Source organism: Geotrypetes seraphini, chromosome 6 (genome assembly GCF_902459505.1).
Source record: "Geotrypetes seraphini chromosome 6, aGeoSer1.1, whole genome shotgun sequence".
Lineage (NCBI taxonomy): Eukaryota > Metazoa > Chordata > Amphibia > Gymnophiona > Dermophiidae > Geotrypetes > Geotrypetes seraphini.
This window is the reverse complement of record NC_047089.1, coordinates 187,752,744-187,769,170: the sequence shown is the minus strand read 5'-3', so window position 1 is coordinate 187,769,170 and position 16,427 is coordinate 187,752,744. Positions and strand designations below refer to the sequence as shown.

General features: G+C 41.6%; 1 protein-coding gene across 8 annotated transcripts in view; it reads right to left on the bottom strand.

Annotated features, from left to right (window-relative positions):
- Positions 1-1,816: 1,816 nt before the first annotated feature.
- The window catches only part of GCK (glucokinase), a 110,685-nt gene continuing 96,074 nt past the window's right edge, over positions 1,817-16,427 (bottom strand). For 6 of the 8 annotated variants that reach the window (XM_033948272.1, XM_033948268.1, XM_033948267.1 and 3 more), the window contains 2 exons: positions 15,966-16,199; positions 1,994-2,217 (listed from right to left, as the gene is read on the bottom strand). In XM_033948272.1, coding sequence (XP_033804163.1) covers positions 2,070-2,217; positions 15,966-16,199 — 382 coding nt within the window. In that variant the 3' untranslated portion in view covers positions 1,994-2,069. Of the gene's footprint in view, positions 2,218-8,625; positions 8,667-15,965; positions 16,200-16,427 lie in introns of those variants that run through there. The other 2 variants (XM_033948266.1, XM_033948271.1) reach the window with 2 other exon arrangements.

Genomic DNA, 16,427 nt, shown 5'->3' with positions numbered 1-16,427 from the left:
GTACTAATTGAGTAGGGGCAAAAAAAAGGTGACATTTTATGGAGTGTGCACTCTTGGGACACAGTATGCATTCTTTGTGAATAGCACCTGCTCTTGTGGAACAGTGTACACTTTTTCTGAGAGAATGCACACGGTTAATGGCATTGCTCCAAAAACAACAAAAAAGTACTAAGAAAACCCTTTAAAAAAACCTCCAATATTCCCATAAATGTAAGAGAAATAACACAATGAACATTTGGGGGCTGAATACCCATAGTAAACACAGCTTAGGGATTCGTGCGTTTACCGTAAATATGCATTGAAATCCATTGCAAAAAAATGTGGTTAAATAGGTATCTGTATAAGGTGAACATATAGGGAAAATACAAGCTGGTGGCCATACATTGATCACTGTCTACTCACTAACGTTCCAGGTGATTTGAATAGAGTCATATAAGAAGGTGAATGAGATGAATCCCTTGTAGGGCAGGAACCTTTTTTGCTTTCTAAGTTCTATGGCCAAGAACTATATTTAACTTGAATCTCAGCATTTTGATATCATTAGACATTATGAAACATGGGCAAAAGTCTTTAGTCCATCACTGGAAGTTTCTTCATTTGAAGCGACAATATCCTCTTAGTCTGCAAAATGTCAATGGCCAAAAAGGTTATAGCAATCAAGATTCTTTAAATTAATCCTAGGAATGCCATATAATGAGGTGCCAATTCCACAACATTACTGCTCCAGAGGGTGTCATGCATATACGGGCATAAGAAGATCACATGCTTTCCTAGCACTGTCAATATAAAACCACTCAGCAGCATAAAGGATCCACAGGATAGCCAGAAAACATACAACACTCCGGTGTCGCACTTCTGCAGGAAGAATACATTATAGCAGTGTCTCTCAAACTGAATGCCACGGCACAGTGGTGTGCCCCAAAGAGATTCCGGGTATGCCACAAGAGATTTCAGAATTGTACTTTATTTTAAAAATTCCCTTCATGTACATCGTGTACACAAGAGTCTGCCAATGTTATGAGTGTCTGTGTGCGTAAGGATACAAACATCCAGACAAGCATCATTCTTTGACGTGATTGGTCCTTGAAAAATAACAAGAAGTAATTTTAGTTTTTATGAAATAGTTATCCTGACAGAAATTAAATTGAAAAAAGAGGACTGCAGACGGTGGATGATGAAATGTGTGTTTGCTTGCCGACTATTGAGCTACATTTTGAGTTAATTTGCACTCAAAAGCAAGTACATCCATTGCATTGATTAGCATTTCTGTTCTATCTACTTTAGTTTCACTGTTACAACTACCCATACATAGCTTAAAGAACTTTAAATAAATAACTCTCAAATTTAATTTTTTGCTGCTTTGCAATTATATAATTTCAATTATAATATGCTGCAAAAAACATTTGCTCTGTTTAGTGTGCCAGAGTTAAAAAAAAGTTTGAGAGACATTGCATTAGTATGCTGAATCAGCAAAACGTTCTAACTGCCTGTTCTCTCTGCGATGGCTTATAGTGCAGGCCATGTACAATTTTGGTGGCCATTCTTTGAACTGCCTTTATCTCATCAATGTCCTTTTAGAACTATGTCTGTCTATTCCGTCTTTGGTATCTTTACTGAGACTCAGCAATGGTGCCAATTAGTATCAAAATGGTGGCTTTACAACATGTTTGAGCTCTGATCGATTTCAGCAAACTTCGTGTAGAGTCTTTCATTATGAATGAGGATGAACCAATGCTATTCATCCTTCTAAGACCCTGATACCTGTCTGTCCTTTTTTATTATGTAAACAAAACTGTTTAACTTTCCCTTTCTTTTTAAAAAATTACAAATGAGTTATTTTTGTAACAAAAAGTGGCTATTGCTATCTTCACTGCTCCTCTGCTGTCCAGAACACATTCGGGTATATGTAGAGAAGGTAAGACAAATGCTTCCTCTCTCCTTCCCCCCAGTCAAATCCACTAAGCAACGTTTCTCCATCATCTGATGCCTTGGTCCCCTGGCCTAAGGAAGCACTGTCCTCCTAAAACACTTTCACTTCTCCCAGTGATGGTCTGCTTTGCTAGCTCCATTCAGTGGTGACCAATCAGGTAAGCCATTTTGTAGGCAACTGCGGAGATGAGAGCCGCTCCTCTCCCACTGCCTTCTTCTGACTGGATGAAAGTAATGTCACAGCCTGGCGTCAGTATTCTCACCATGGCATGGAACTTATCTTTGAAGCTGTTGAAATAAACCAAAAAGGAGGGTATAAGTCTCCATGCTGTTCCATCAATGAAATCATTCTGTGAATATGGTCCCTTCAGAAAGCTGTGGTTTCCTGCACTGGTTTAAGTACAAAAAAGATTCTTCCCTAGCCAGCCATAGCAACCTGCAGCCACCATACAACACTACAGCTTTATAACACTTAGCAGAGTTATGTTATGCCTGCCTTAATCAATAAATTACTAGATTTGAGCTAAATGAAACAGTAAAAGCCAATGGCAGCAGTTTGGACAAGAAGCATCAAAACGCAAAGTTAGAACGTTATGACAAAGGAATGACCCGATTAAAACAAAGCATGGCGAAACCCTAACTCAGTCTCATTGCTACTAGTGAAAGCACTCCTTTGTCATAACATTCTAACTTTGCGTTTTGATGCTTTTTGTCCAAACTGCTGCCATTATTTTGTTATTGATTGAAGTTGACTTTATTTTGTTACATATAATTTTGGGCCAGCGTCTAATCACCTTTTGTATCACAGAGGTTTGTAAGCCACACTGCATGGCTCTAAATCGGTATGCTCAAGTTTTTTTAAACCCTATGAAACAGTTTAAGTTTGGCTTTGAATTTGATTGTTTTAAATTATAGCAGGGTCTTTCAGTTTCGTTTTTAAGCTCATTGCAGCCAAGTGCTTGTGTATTACACCATATGCTGAACCTTTTTTATTTACATGCTGAACTCTTCACTGTTCTACATGCTAAGTTCGTAAGGGTTTTTTTTTTAGTCATTATGCCTTTATAGAAGGGTGAAACTTTTGATTTTTTTTTTTTCAGCTACCAGAACAGTATTATATGATTATATGGTACATGCATTTTCACTCAGTGACTGAAGTTTGAGGTTGAAATTGTTCACTAAGGATGGTTCTCTCTCAGATATGCTTTGGTCTCCCTTTTTAAAATGTGCTTTAGTTTGGTTTTGATCCAATTTAGTTTTCAGTTTTTGTTTCTATAGGGCTTATACTGCATCCTTTTTGCAAGTGGTTAGGTGAGTAGGTGCTGTACACGTATGCATCTATGTTTTTTGATTATACATATGTTCTTTTGACTATACATGTGTTGGCATCCTCCTGTCTACATTTTAAACATAGCAATTCTGGGCCCAGCGAGAGTGCACATGTTGCAAATTGCACTAAAGGAGCTCAAGTAGCCCAAACGGGAATACTCCCACAGGGTACACACATTACCGAGTCTGGGATAGGAGCACACTGTAGTCATGGGGAGTCAGGGACAGGTACACGCTGTAGCGCTCGGTCTAGGGAGTGTAAGAGACACGCGAATAATGCCCAACTGTTAAATAAATACTTCTGCTCAGTCTTCACCCGCGAGGCGCCGGGAATCGGCCCTCAGCCACAAACAAGGGTTAAATCAGTTGACCCGTTTAGTAATTTCACCCAGCAGCGTCTACTGCGAGCTGTCAAAAATCAAGGTCAACAAGGCAATGGGGCCTGACAACCTACACCCTAGGGTGCTCAGGGAGTTGAGTGATGTCTTGGCGGAACCGCTATCCACGCTCTTCAATCTCTCCCTTAGTACAGGTAACATCCCGATGGACTGGAAGACGGCTAACGTCATTCCACTCCACAAGAAAGGCTCCAGGATGGAGATGGCAAATTACAGACCAATGAGCCTCACATCAATAGTGAGCAAACTAATGGAAACCCTAATCAAACGCCAATTGGATAGGATCATGGACGAGGAGAATCTACAGGATCCCCGCCAACATGGATTTACTAAAGGGAGATCCTGCCAATCCAACCTGATCAGCTTCTTTGACTGGGTGACGAGGAAGCTGGATGCTGGTGAGTCCCTGGACATCGTCTACCTGGATTTCAGCAAAGCATTTGACAGCGTACCACACCGTAGATTGCTGAGCAAGATGAGTTCTTTAGGATTGGGCGACACATTGACCAAATGGGTTGGGAACTGGCTTGGAGGTAGGCTTCAGAGGGTAGTGGTGAATGGCACACCCTCTGAAATGTCAGAGGTGATAAGTGGAGTGCCACAGGGCTCCGTCCTGGGCCCGATCTTGTTCAACATCTATATAAGAGACTTGACAGAAGGGCTCCGAGGTAGAATAGCATTATTCGCCGATGATGCCAAACTAAGCAATGTAGTGAGCAAAAGCACAACAGACAAAAATTCAATGGCAGACGATATGATGCATGACCTACTTCTACTGGAGCGCTGGTCTAGGTCCTGGCAACTCAGTTTCAATGCCAAAAAATGCAAAGTCATGCTCCTGGGGAGCCGAAATCCATGCAAGGTTTACACCCTAAATGGCGAGATCCTGACAAGAACTGAAGCAGAAAGAGACTTAGGGGTGATTGTCAGGGAAGACATGAAATCTGCAAACCAAGTGGAGCAAGCTTCATCCAAAGCAAGGCAAATCATAGGTTGCATACGCAGGAGTTTCGTCAGCCGTAAACCGGAAGTCATTATGCCATTGTATAGATCCATGGTGAGACCGCACCTGGAGTACTGGGTGCCGCATTACCGCAAGGATGTGCTGAGATTGGAATCGGTCCAGAGAATGGCCACCAGGATGATCTCGGGACTCAAGGAGCTCCATACGAGGAGCGGTTAGGGAAGTTGCAGCTCTATTCACTCGAGGAACGTAGAGAGAGGGGAGATATGATCGAGACATTCAAGTATCTCACGGGCCGCATCGAGATGGAGGAAGATATCTTCTTTTTCAAGGGTCCCCCGGCAACAAGGGGGCATCCGTGGAAAATCAGGGGTGGGAAACTGCACGGTGACACTAGGAAGTTCTTCTTCACTAAAAGGGTGGTTGATCGCTGGAATAGTCTTCCACTCCAGGTTATTGAGGCCAGCAGCATGCCAGATTTTAAGGCCAGATGGGATAGACATGTGGGATCTATCCGCAAAGATAAATAGGGAGGGTCATTAGAGTGGGCAGACTTGATGGGCCGTGGCCCTTATCTGCCGTCTATTTCTATGTTTCTATGTTTATTTATAATCTTATTTTAATAGTACTTTTTATGTATTTTTTGATTTCACATTTTATAATAATAATAATAATAACAACTTTATTTTTGTATACCGCCATACCCCGAAGAGTTCTAGACGGTTCACATTAGTTAGACAGAAATTACAAGTGGTTACATATCAAATTGAACAAGTGGTTACATATCAAATTGAACATAGCGTTGCAAACAGCAAGGAGAGAGTAGTTACAAGAGGTTACATATCAAAATGATCGTAGAGTTGCGAACAGCAAGGAGAGAAGTAGGGGGGAGAGGAGGGGGACGGGGGAGGGGAGAAGATCAGACGGGGGGGGGGATATAAAAGGGGCATTAAGGGTCTTGGTTTCGAAATAGGTGAGTTTTGAGCAGTTTTCTAAAGTCGAGGTAGTTGTAGGCCTTGAGGACCATTTGGGCTAGCCAAGGGTTTATTTTGGCGGTTTGGAAGGCGTAGGTTTTGTCGAGGAATTTTTTTTGAGTGGCATAGTTTTAGGGAGGGGAAAGCGAAGAGTTGAATTTTACGGGAGTTCTTGTAGTTGTGGTTGAGGGTGAAATGGGGGGTGATGTAGCTTGGGGATAAACCAAATATTGTTTTGTAGCAAAAACAGGCGAATTTGAACATGATTCTGGATTCTAGAGGGAGCCAGTGGAGTTTGTGGTAGAAAGGGGTGATATGGTCCCATTTTTTCAGGTCAAATATGAGGCGGACTGCGGTGTTCTGGATCATCCTTAGTCTCCTGATGGTTTTCTTTGAGGAGCTCAAGTAGATGATGTTGCAGTAGTCCAGTATGCATTTTAATTACCGTATTTATTATTATTTTTTTTTAATTGTATTTATTGTACACTTTAGGACTCCTGAAGCAGGCTTTCCAGCCAAAACACTGTCCATGTCAAGTCCAGATTTGTTTTTAACCTACATGATTGCTAATAAAATAAAAAAAATAATAGACTAATTCGGCTCTGCTGCTGGATCATTTTGTTCTTGTGCAGAGATTGATACTTTCTCTTATAATAATAATAATAGTTTATATACCGCAGTACCGTGAAGTTCTATGTGGTTTACAAAAGAATAGAAGAAGGTACAAATTGATTAAACTTAAAAGAGATGAAAGAAATTGGTTAATAGGTCAAGAGAACCGTTATTGAGGAGAAAGAGATGTATGGGTCAGCTGTCTAGATATTTCAGGAACAGATATGTTTTTAGGTGCTTCCTGAATTCCTCATATGTAGTGGGCAAAAGCAATTATTCTAGATCTTTACCCCATAATACTGCCTGATGTGAGAGAAGGTGTTCATGGTGTTTTTTCAGTTTACATCCTCTAACTGGGGGGGGAACGAAGTTCGAGTGTGAGCTTCTCTTGTGTCTGTTGGCTGAGAAGGAGAAAAGGTCAGTTATGTATTTAGGGGCTAGTTCGTATAGTACTTTGAAGCAGAGGCAAGTGAACTTAAACTTTACGCGTGCTTCCATCGGTAGCCAGTGCAACTGTCGGTAGTAAGGTGTCACGTGATCAAATTTCTTTAGCCCGAAGATTAGTTTCTTTCTCTATATCATCACCATAGTTCTCCCCTTCCATTCTGAACACACTACCAAAACCCTTATCAATTCATACTTAGGTTACTGTAACTTGTTTCTCACAGATTTCCCACTAAACCATCTCTCTCCCCTCCAATCTGTTCAATATTCTGCTGCAGGACTTATCTTCCACCAGTCTTGCTATGCTCTCATTCAGTGGTACTAAGGGCTCCTTTTACTAAGCTGCGTTAGGGCATTAACTTGTGGAATAGCGCACACTACAATGCCACGCGCGCTAGATGCTAATGCCAGCATTGAGCTGGCGTTAGTTCTAGCCGCATAGCGCGGGTTTAGCGCGCGCTAATCTGCTGCATGCATTAAAAACGCTAGCGCACCTTAGTAAAAGGAGCCCTAAGTTACTTTATAAAAATAATATATCACACTTTTATTAATAATATATTACTTTTTATTAATAATATATTACTTTTATTAAACAAATAACTAGTATGTTAAGTTACTGTGAAAAGTAAAGTATCACAGTTACTATTTACTTGTTTAATAAAAGTAATGTTAAGTTACTGTGGCTATATAAAATAATGAGATATATTACTTGTGGGAAAAATGATTACAGTTATTTCATTACACTTGTTATTTTTAAAAGTAATATGGTACTGCCCAACACTGCTCACATTAGCCCTCTCCTCAGGTCATTTCATTGGCTCCCTATCCATTTCCACATACAGTTCAAACTACTCATTGATTTACAAGTGAATTCATTATTTAGCTTCTTCGTGTCTCTCCACTCTTATCTCTCCCTACACCCCTCCCCAGCAACTCCCCGGGGTAAGTCTCGCTTATTTGTACCCTTGTCCTCCACTGCCAGCTCCAAACTCCATTTCTTTTATCTTGCTGCACAGTATACCTGGAATAGACTTCTTGAGTCGGTACATAAAGCTCTACCGCTGGCCTTTATCAAATCTAGGGTAAAAGTTCAGCATTTTGAGGCTGCTTTTAATTCCTAAATCCTTCTTCACCTGTTCAGTACCCATGTCTGTTTTAACCATTCCCATAATAAGGAATTCTCTAATCACTTATTTGTCTTTTATGTTTGTCTTTTTTAAAATTATTTTCACTTACAGTCTTTATTCATAAAACTGGACTCGCTATGGCCAGTGTTTCGGCACCTAGGTGCCTTCCTCAGGAGTCTACAATTCAACCCATAAATTATACATAACAGTTATCACAAAGCTGCAATCATAAGAATTACTAACAAAACGTGTAACTAAAGAAATGCCAGATGTAGTTTGAGATTCTCTCATTAAGGCCCTCTTTTATTAAGCCACAGTAGAGATTTCTACTTGATAATGTCCAGTTTTATTCATCCTCAGACTAAAAAAGAATACATCATACAGCACAAGTCGGATTGTAATACCTGCAGTGTAATAAAGATTATTCAATGTCCATGCCAGCTCATCACTAATTCTGAACTTTGTTTATTCCACTCAATCTGTAACATCTTTAATCATTGCAAACCGCATAGAACTTCATGGTCCTGCGGTATATAAATTGTTATTATTATTATTTACACTGGGCTTTACTAAACGATGGTAGAGGTATATGTTTGTCTTTAATAGACTGCAAGCTTTGTCGAGCAGGGACTGTCTCTTATGTATTTGTGTACAGTGCTGCGTACATCTAGTTGTTGTTATTAGGTGCCATCGACTCGTGCTCAAGTCCAAGCGACTTGAACTGCGGATCTAAACAGAAATTGGTTTTGTGCTAGTCCGGAAAGGTCCTCCAGCGTCATCCCCCCTGGCTGTTTTCAACATGTCCAGCCATCTGATTGCAGGTCGCCCTCGTCGCCTGGTTCCTTCGATCTTCCCACACATGATGTCCTTCTCCAGTGATTTCTCTCATCTGATGGTGTGACCAAAATAAGACAGTCATAACTTCATCATTTGGACACATGTCACTTGAAGCCCAAACGATGAAGTACATCTAGTAGTGCTACAGAAACGACGGTTTAGTCAAAACACTGCAATAAGACTCATTTTCAGTCTGAAAAATACGACTCAATCTGTATTATACATCACATAATCTACGGGAACTCAGCCACCCATCTTATCAAACTCTTCTCTGATGCACGGTCCACCTCTTGCAGAATTCTTAACAGGATTCAACTAAACCTCCCCTCAACATAAAATCTCAAATACAGACGAATATTCCAATCAATGCTCACCTTCCTGGGAGTCAAGATTTGGAATGACCTCACAAAAACAATTAGAACAGAACCCAACCATACCCTATTCCGGAAAAAAAAATGAAAACCCTACTCTTTGATAACTAATATCTAAACTAAAGCTTAACTTTATATACCGAGTCATCATTCTTTTTTTTTTTAATTCTTTATTTAATTTGACATAATAAACAGTCAATTCAAAGAAATATTCCAATACCAGTCTTAACCATTGTTAACATTATAATCAAAAAGGTAAATAAAATAGCAAAAAGGAAAATAAACAATTCAATAGTACAGTACAATAGGAAAAGTTTTCCTCAAGATTCTAATTATACTGGATTGGAAAAATTAGACCTCAATAAAGGGGGAGAAAGCTAATTTAGCTGAGCAAACATTACTAAGAAAATACAGATGGTATTGAGTAAAGGCAAGGAACCTAATTAAATTAAGCGGGTTGTAACTACAATTCTCTCAGGAATATTAAATTTGCTCTTTTGCAGAAATAAATTTTATCAACTGCTGAGGTTCAAAATAAACATGTCTATTCCCCTGATAGACCATCACACATTTACAGGGGTATCTGAGTACAAACGTAGCACCCAGCTGTATGACCCTCGGTCTCAAATTGAGAAACTGTTTTCTTCTCTTTTGGGTCAACCTTGACACATCAGGATACATTCTCACAGTTTTTGTCATAAAAGGTATGTCCTTAAACTTAAAAAACATCTTAAGCATCCATTCTCTGTCAGAGTCTATAGCAAATTGTACCAGCAGCGTCGCAGTTGCCGGTGGCTCATTATCCGACCTCTCAAGGAAATTTGTTAGGTCCAAACTATCAGCAGACAAATTCTGCTGGCCTGGTTCCTGACCCAAAGTCCTGGTTGACAAGTAATATATTTTAGTGAGAGGTGGGTAAGAAGTTTCAGGCACTTTCAAAATCTCTTTCAGGTATTTCTTAAACATATCTTGTGGAGAAATAGTTGAAAGTTTTGGAAAATTTATAATCCGAAGATTACATCTTCTGGTCATGTTTTCCAACATTTCAACTTTAAAATTAAGATTTCCACTATCCCTGACCCACACCGAGGCCTGGGACTCCAAAGATTTTATTCTGGTCTCATGTCCATCCACTTTTGTTTCCACACTAGATAATCTATTTTTCAATTCCATATTTTCAGAAACAACAGTTGTATATCTTGTAGTAAGTTGCTGCATTTGGGATCCTAAAGAGAGTTGCAAAGTAGATATTGCTTCCCATAATGTTTCCATAGTGAAAACTTTGGGCCTCTGCATGGAAATTAGTTCAAACCCATGACCCTCTGTTGCAAACAAGTTACCTGTTACCTCTGCTGAAGATACACTCAGTTTCAAAAAATCCTGGGGAATTTGCAGGTTCAATTTCTCCGAGTGCACAGATGATTCGCTTGGCTTCCCTTCACCTCTCTCCGAGACGTTCCCCACTCTCGGTAGCGCTGGTGAGGAAACACCCTGGAGCGCTCCGACCTCCATCTGTTGGTCTAACGCCCCCGGGCGACTCGGAGGACTCCGCTCCTCCGGAGACAGTGATGTTGCTTCGTGGGAGAGATCTAACGCCTCAGCCAGCGCGTCTCTCCCTGCCGAAGAAAACTCCGGTCGACTCGTTCCAGCCCCACGCTGGAGGAAAGCGTCCATCGGGCCCGCAGCTGCCATCAAAGATTCCTCCGGGAAGACCCAGATCTTAGACTTCTGTTTGACCATTGTACGGTCCAGGTAAAAAACTAACAGCGCTGAGCCTTCATGAATGCTCAACGCCAGCTACTCGCAGCCATCTTGTCCAGCCCCTCCCCCTTTGTGCACCGAGTCATCATTCTAAGAAAGCTCGACTCAGTTTACAGCAGTTAAATAAAAACAGAGAAGAATTTACAATGATAAATAGAAACTGGAAAAGGTAATAGCAAAATTTCAGGAGAATTCATTTTCAAAATGTTTGGCACTTAGAGTAGTTTTTAAAGATTTTTGGAAAGATTGAAACGAACTGGAGCTCCTCAAATAAAGGGGAGATCATTCCAAAGTTAAGAGAATTTGAAGACCAAAGATCTTGACTCCTTTGATTCCTTTTCTAGAAGAAAGGGAGAGTTTGAATTGTTGGAAGCCTCTTGCAAAGGAAAATCTGTAAACATTCCAAAATAAAGGAATAAGAGGAATAAAGATACCATGTAGAATTTTGAAAGAAATACAAGCGCATTTAAATTGAATTCTAAAATAAACCGGGAGCCAATGGAGACTCTGGAGCAAAGGGGTCACATGGTCTAATTTACTTTTTCCAAAGATCAGCTTCGCAGCAGTATTCTGGATTAATTGTAATCTTTGGAGACAGATTTTCATGATGCCAAGATAGATAGTGTTACAGTAATCAAGACGAGATAGTATAATTGATTGGACCAAGACAGAAAAATGTCAGTGATGATCACTATATGTACCTTTCAAATTTTTATGCTTCGTGTGATTAGGTCCTTCTTCTCCTTTTCTCCCCTTTCCCCCCTTCCTGGGCTTCTATGCCCAAGATACCCTTTTCCCTCTGCAAGTCACCTTGAGCCTGTTTAGGTTTGCACTACGCACAAATATTAGATTCGATTCGACAAGTAGTAATAGTAGTAGTACATGGATGACATGTGGCTACTCACCCAAAACAAAAATAGTACTGTGCTCTAAAGAGGTTCAAGTGAACCAAAGCATACTTGTAAGAGAGGAAAAAAGGAACCTCGGCCACCACAATGAGAGACAGACATTCCAATCTTTCATTTCTCTCTCATTGGTCTTTTGGGAAAAAAAAAAAACCCTCTCACTTTTCAAGGATTCTAACTCTAATGAAAAGCATCTTATGTCCAAAGGAAAAAAGTCAAAGGCTCCATTTTATCAAGCCACTGTGGTAAAAACTCTCAGTTCATAGGTAATGAGCATGCAAATTACTGCTGCCCCACTGCCACATGTCCCCCTTCCTGTCAGTTATGAGCAGCGATTGGAAGGATGGCATTTAAAAACAAAAAAAAGCTGCTAGGTCTGCACCCCAACTCAGCTTTCTGCACCCATCCCTTTAATCCCTGATAATCTAGTAGCATCCCTCCCTCTGATTCCAACTGATCTGACCTCACCTGCCCCCAACATTAAAGGGCCCCTTTTACAAAACCACAGTAGAAATTACTGTGCAGCAAATATGACTCAGCCCATTCAATTCCTATACGCTTAATCGTTTTTGCAGCACTTGGAGTTTAATGGTCCCCCCTCTCTTCTCTGCCCTGATCTAAGCCCCCCACCCCCACCCTGAATATTAAAATGCAAAACCCCTGATAGTCTAGTGGCCCTCTGCTCCAACTGTAAAATAAAATTTCTCTGGTGTCTAGTGGCACCCCACCAATCTCCAACTCCTCCCTCAAGCGCCCCCCCCCCCCTGCCAGGGGTGCCACTAGACACTAGGGATTTTTTAACGTTCAAACAGTTTTTACTGAAAAGACATAACACAGAGCAACAACAAAATGCTCAATAAAACAGGTCAGCTAGTATTACAGCAAGCTCTGCCATACTACAAGAGATATACCAACAAAGAAAAATATTATAGCGGAATCCCCCCCATCCCTACCCACCTCTCCTCCTCCATTCCCAACTAACAGTCCACAGTAATACAAGAACAGCCAAGCAAACCATACACAGAGAAATGCCAGGACCTTATCCCTAGCCGTCCCTCCAAGAATAGAATCCCTCCCAAACCTCCCCGTACTACAAAGCACAGAGAGATGCCAATATCCTTCTAGGAAGGTGTCATGTCAACCCTCCAGCAATCAGACCATGGTGTTCAAAAGAATATTACACCCTGTCAGAGGTAATGATTCCAAATAGAAGCCCTAGAGAAGCAAAGAATGACATCGCCTTTTATTTTATCCCTCCACCTCCCGCACCTCTCAAAGAGGCAACGCATGGAGCTGAACCCTCCACTGCCAGAAGGTGGGAGGATCCGTGGAAGTCTGGTGTTGTAAAATACATCTACGAGCCATGAGACACACCTTTTGGCAGAACAGGCACCCCCCCCCCCTTAGGTAAGTTCCGGAAGGATCCCGGGATATCCAGCACCAGCTGTTCCACCGTACCTGCAATGAAGCATCCCAGAAGTGAGCACCATTCGGATCTTTATCTGCCGTCATCTACTATGTTACTATGTATTTAACCACTCTAGACCACAACACCTAGGGATTTTTTTAAAGTTAGGGGGAGATGGACTTTATGGGCTTTGTCCACAGATGGTTTCTTTGGTGGGGTTCTGGGGGGGTTGGTATTGCTATGGGGGGATCCTTTGGGGGGGGGGGGTTGAGGTGAGGGACCGGGAGTGGTGGTTTTGCATTCTTGTGTTCTTTAAATGTATTTGATGACATTGGCTTCTGGATTGTGGGTCCTTTTGACCAGTTGAAACTGGAGCTCTGTATCCTGTTCTTTGTACCTATTGATGGTCATCAATAAAAATTGTTTGAACATAAAGTTAGGGAGAGGAAGGGAGGTCATGTTAGGGGGGGGGCACCAGTAGACACCAGGGACTATTTTAGTGGTGAGAGAAAAAGGAGATTAGGTTGGAGAGAGGGGGTGCTGCTAGACACCAGGAGGGAGAGTGTGGCGCAGTGGTTAAAGCTGCAGCCTCAGCACCCTGAGGTTGTGGGTTCAAACCCACGCTGCTCCTTCTGACCCTGGGCAAGTCATTTAATCCCCCCATTGCCCCAGGTACATAAGATAGATTGTGAGCCTGCCAGGTCAGACAGGGAAAAATACTTGAGTACCTGAATAAATTAATGTAAACCATTCTGAGCTCCCCTAAGAGAACGGTATAGAAAATTGAATAAATAAATAAGTGCAGAAAGGTATTAGGAACAGGGGAGTCAGGGCAGAGAAAGGAAAGGAGGACCACTAGCTAAACAGTCATCTCAATTTACCCTTGTACTCTGTTCCAGCCATAGTGAAACTTTTGCCTCATTGTGAGCATGTCAAAAGCCCTTTTATTATCCATGTAAGTTTGCTTTTCTTCCACTACTGAGTCCTGCAGTGAGCCATTTCCATGACTCTGATCTAACTTATACCCTCACTTGTGCTTTTATTATCTGCATCTCAATCCTACAGCTTTTTAAAGCGACCACAGTCTTGTTTTTACAATGTTCCAAATACTGATGCTTGCTTTCTTCTTTTTCAAACAGAGCCGTGCCGGGCCACACTAATCCTTGCAGACTTAAAGAAGTCTCTGGATGCAATTTTCCTCCTGTTTTCAAGAAGCTTGTTGTGCCCCTTCCCCTGACCTAACCAGGCTCCCAACCTACTTTTCCCATAGAAGGAATTGGCAATTTTCAAACAGCCAAATTAACTTGGTAAAGTAAGATTTATTTGGAGAAATGGCATCGGAGAATTGCCTATTCCATCTTCTCATAGACAAGGTGGAGTTGAGGAGTAGCTTAGTTAGGGTTACCAGATTTCCTCTTTAAAAAAGAAGACATGTGGCCCTGCCCTATTCCACCCCTGGCCCCATCCCATTTTGCCCCCAGCCCAGCCCCCACACGAACTTTGTGTCTCCTTGTAACTCTTTGTGCCATTGATAGCATGACTGAAGTAAACACGCTGCCTTCGGCAACCTGGAAGCTTTCTTTCTGCTACTGCTTTCCACCTATGCAGGGGCAGGAAGCAGTAGCAGATGAGGAGCTTCCAGGTCGTCGAAAGCAGCGTGTTTACTTTAGTCACATTGCCGATTGTCCAAAGAATTACAGCAGTACTGGGTAAGCAAACACTGGATCTTGTGGGTTGGGGGGGGAAGCTGCTGTAGGGTTATTAGATGTTCAGTTTCCCCAGACAAAAGTTGTAAAATAAAAAAGCCGCCCGGACTCCTGACAGAGTCCTCAATAAGAGGACATGTCCGGGGAAACCCAGACATCTGGTAATCCTAAGCCTAGTGGCCAAAGCAGTGGGCAGATAATTCAAGGGAGCCTGGTTCAAATCCCAGTGCTGCTCCTGGAGATCCTGGGCAAGTCACTTACCCCTCCACTGCCTCAGGTACAAACAGATTGTGAGCACTCTAGGGACAGGAAAATACCTACAGTGTAACTCACCTTGAGCTACCACTGAAAAAGGTGTGTGCTTAATACAAAATAAATCACTACGGAGCAGTTCTGTTTGGTCTCTGAAGATGCCCAGGACGATCCCTTTCTATAATAACACTAGAGAATACTAGACTAACCTGGTATCAGTGCACCTAACAATTAAGTACCCACAGTTAGAGCTGTAGAAGGGTTATGTGTAAGCTACGTGTGTAAATGGGAGCCCTTTCCATATATAGACTTCCCTTGCATTTAAGTAAGTTAGGCGTTCCATTATACGAGTAAAATAGTGCTTTGGTTTCCTTTTGGCACTTCACGAGTCAATGTATTCTTACACATATGTGTTACCGTAGTATCCTCTACATTCACGTGTGCAAGGGGCATGTAAATGCAAGCACCTGGTTTGTAGAATTGCCCTTCATGTTCCAAGCACAACTGAGGAAATGTACTTAGAAGATAAATGGAAGGCATCCAAAATTCATTTGAGGTAAGGAGAAAGGAGGTCTGCACTATGCCATGCCCTGACAGAATGAACCCCTTCAGCTCCTCAGCAGTGATATTATTTTTAGGCTCACATGGAGATGAGGAAACAAGTGAAAATAATTTCCTTCTAATTTTCTTGCAGCGACTGAGTGGTTCTTTCCGCTACTCAGGTCTAATGAAGGATCTTTCCTGTGATTAATGCCAATAATACAGACAGAGAGATGATCCTATGCTCTGTACGAGCTCTTGACAGAAATCATTCACTTGAACAGTTAAAGGATTCTGTGGGTACAGTCAAAGCAGTTTCATATACTATATACAGATACTGAAATGCAGGCACTAATCTTTCCCTTCCCAGATGTTCTACACTGGATTCAGGAGTCCCTGGCATATTACCTGGGGTGTAACTTGTATACGGACCCATCTACTCCCACCGTGATCTGTTTCACCTCCAGGTTACGAGACTCCCGCATTCGGTTGATCATGCCAGCCAGACCTGAGGAACACATCTGTGCTGCCCGTGTTGATACACTCTCACACGCCATGCACACTATATCGCAGTCTGTAGGGGAGGGATGCAGTCCAAGCATTTTCAGAATATTATGCGTCTGCTTGTGATCTCCAGAGTCACTGAAATGTATACATATTAATGGAAAGAGTTTAATTTATCAGAAAATATCCTCTCCAAAACAGTTTATATTCTCCTCCAATAATCTTCAATGAATCTAAATCTTCCTTATTGTGAGGGAGGCTCCACATCAAATTCCATTATTGTGAATGGAAATAAATGGCAGTACAAAACTGTAGAGAGGCAGGTTAATTTCCTTTTCTCAAAAATAGAGAAGGAAGACTTTTCAA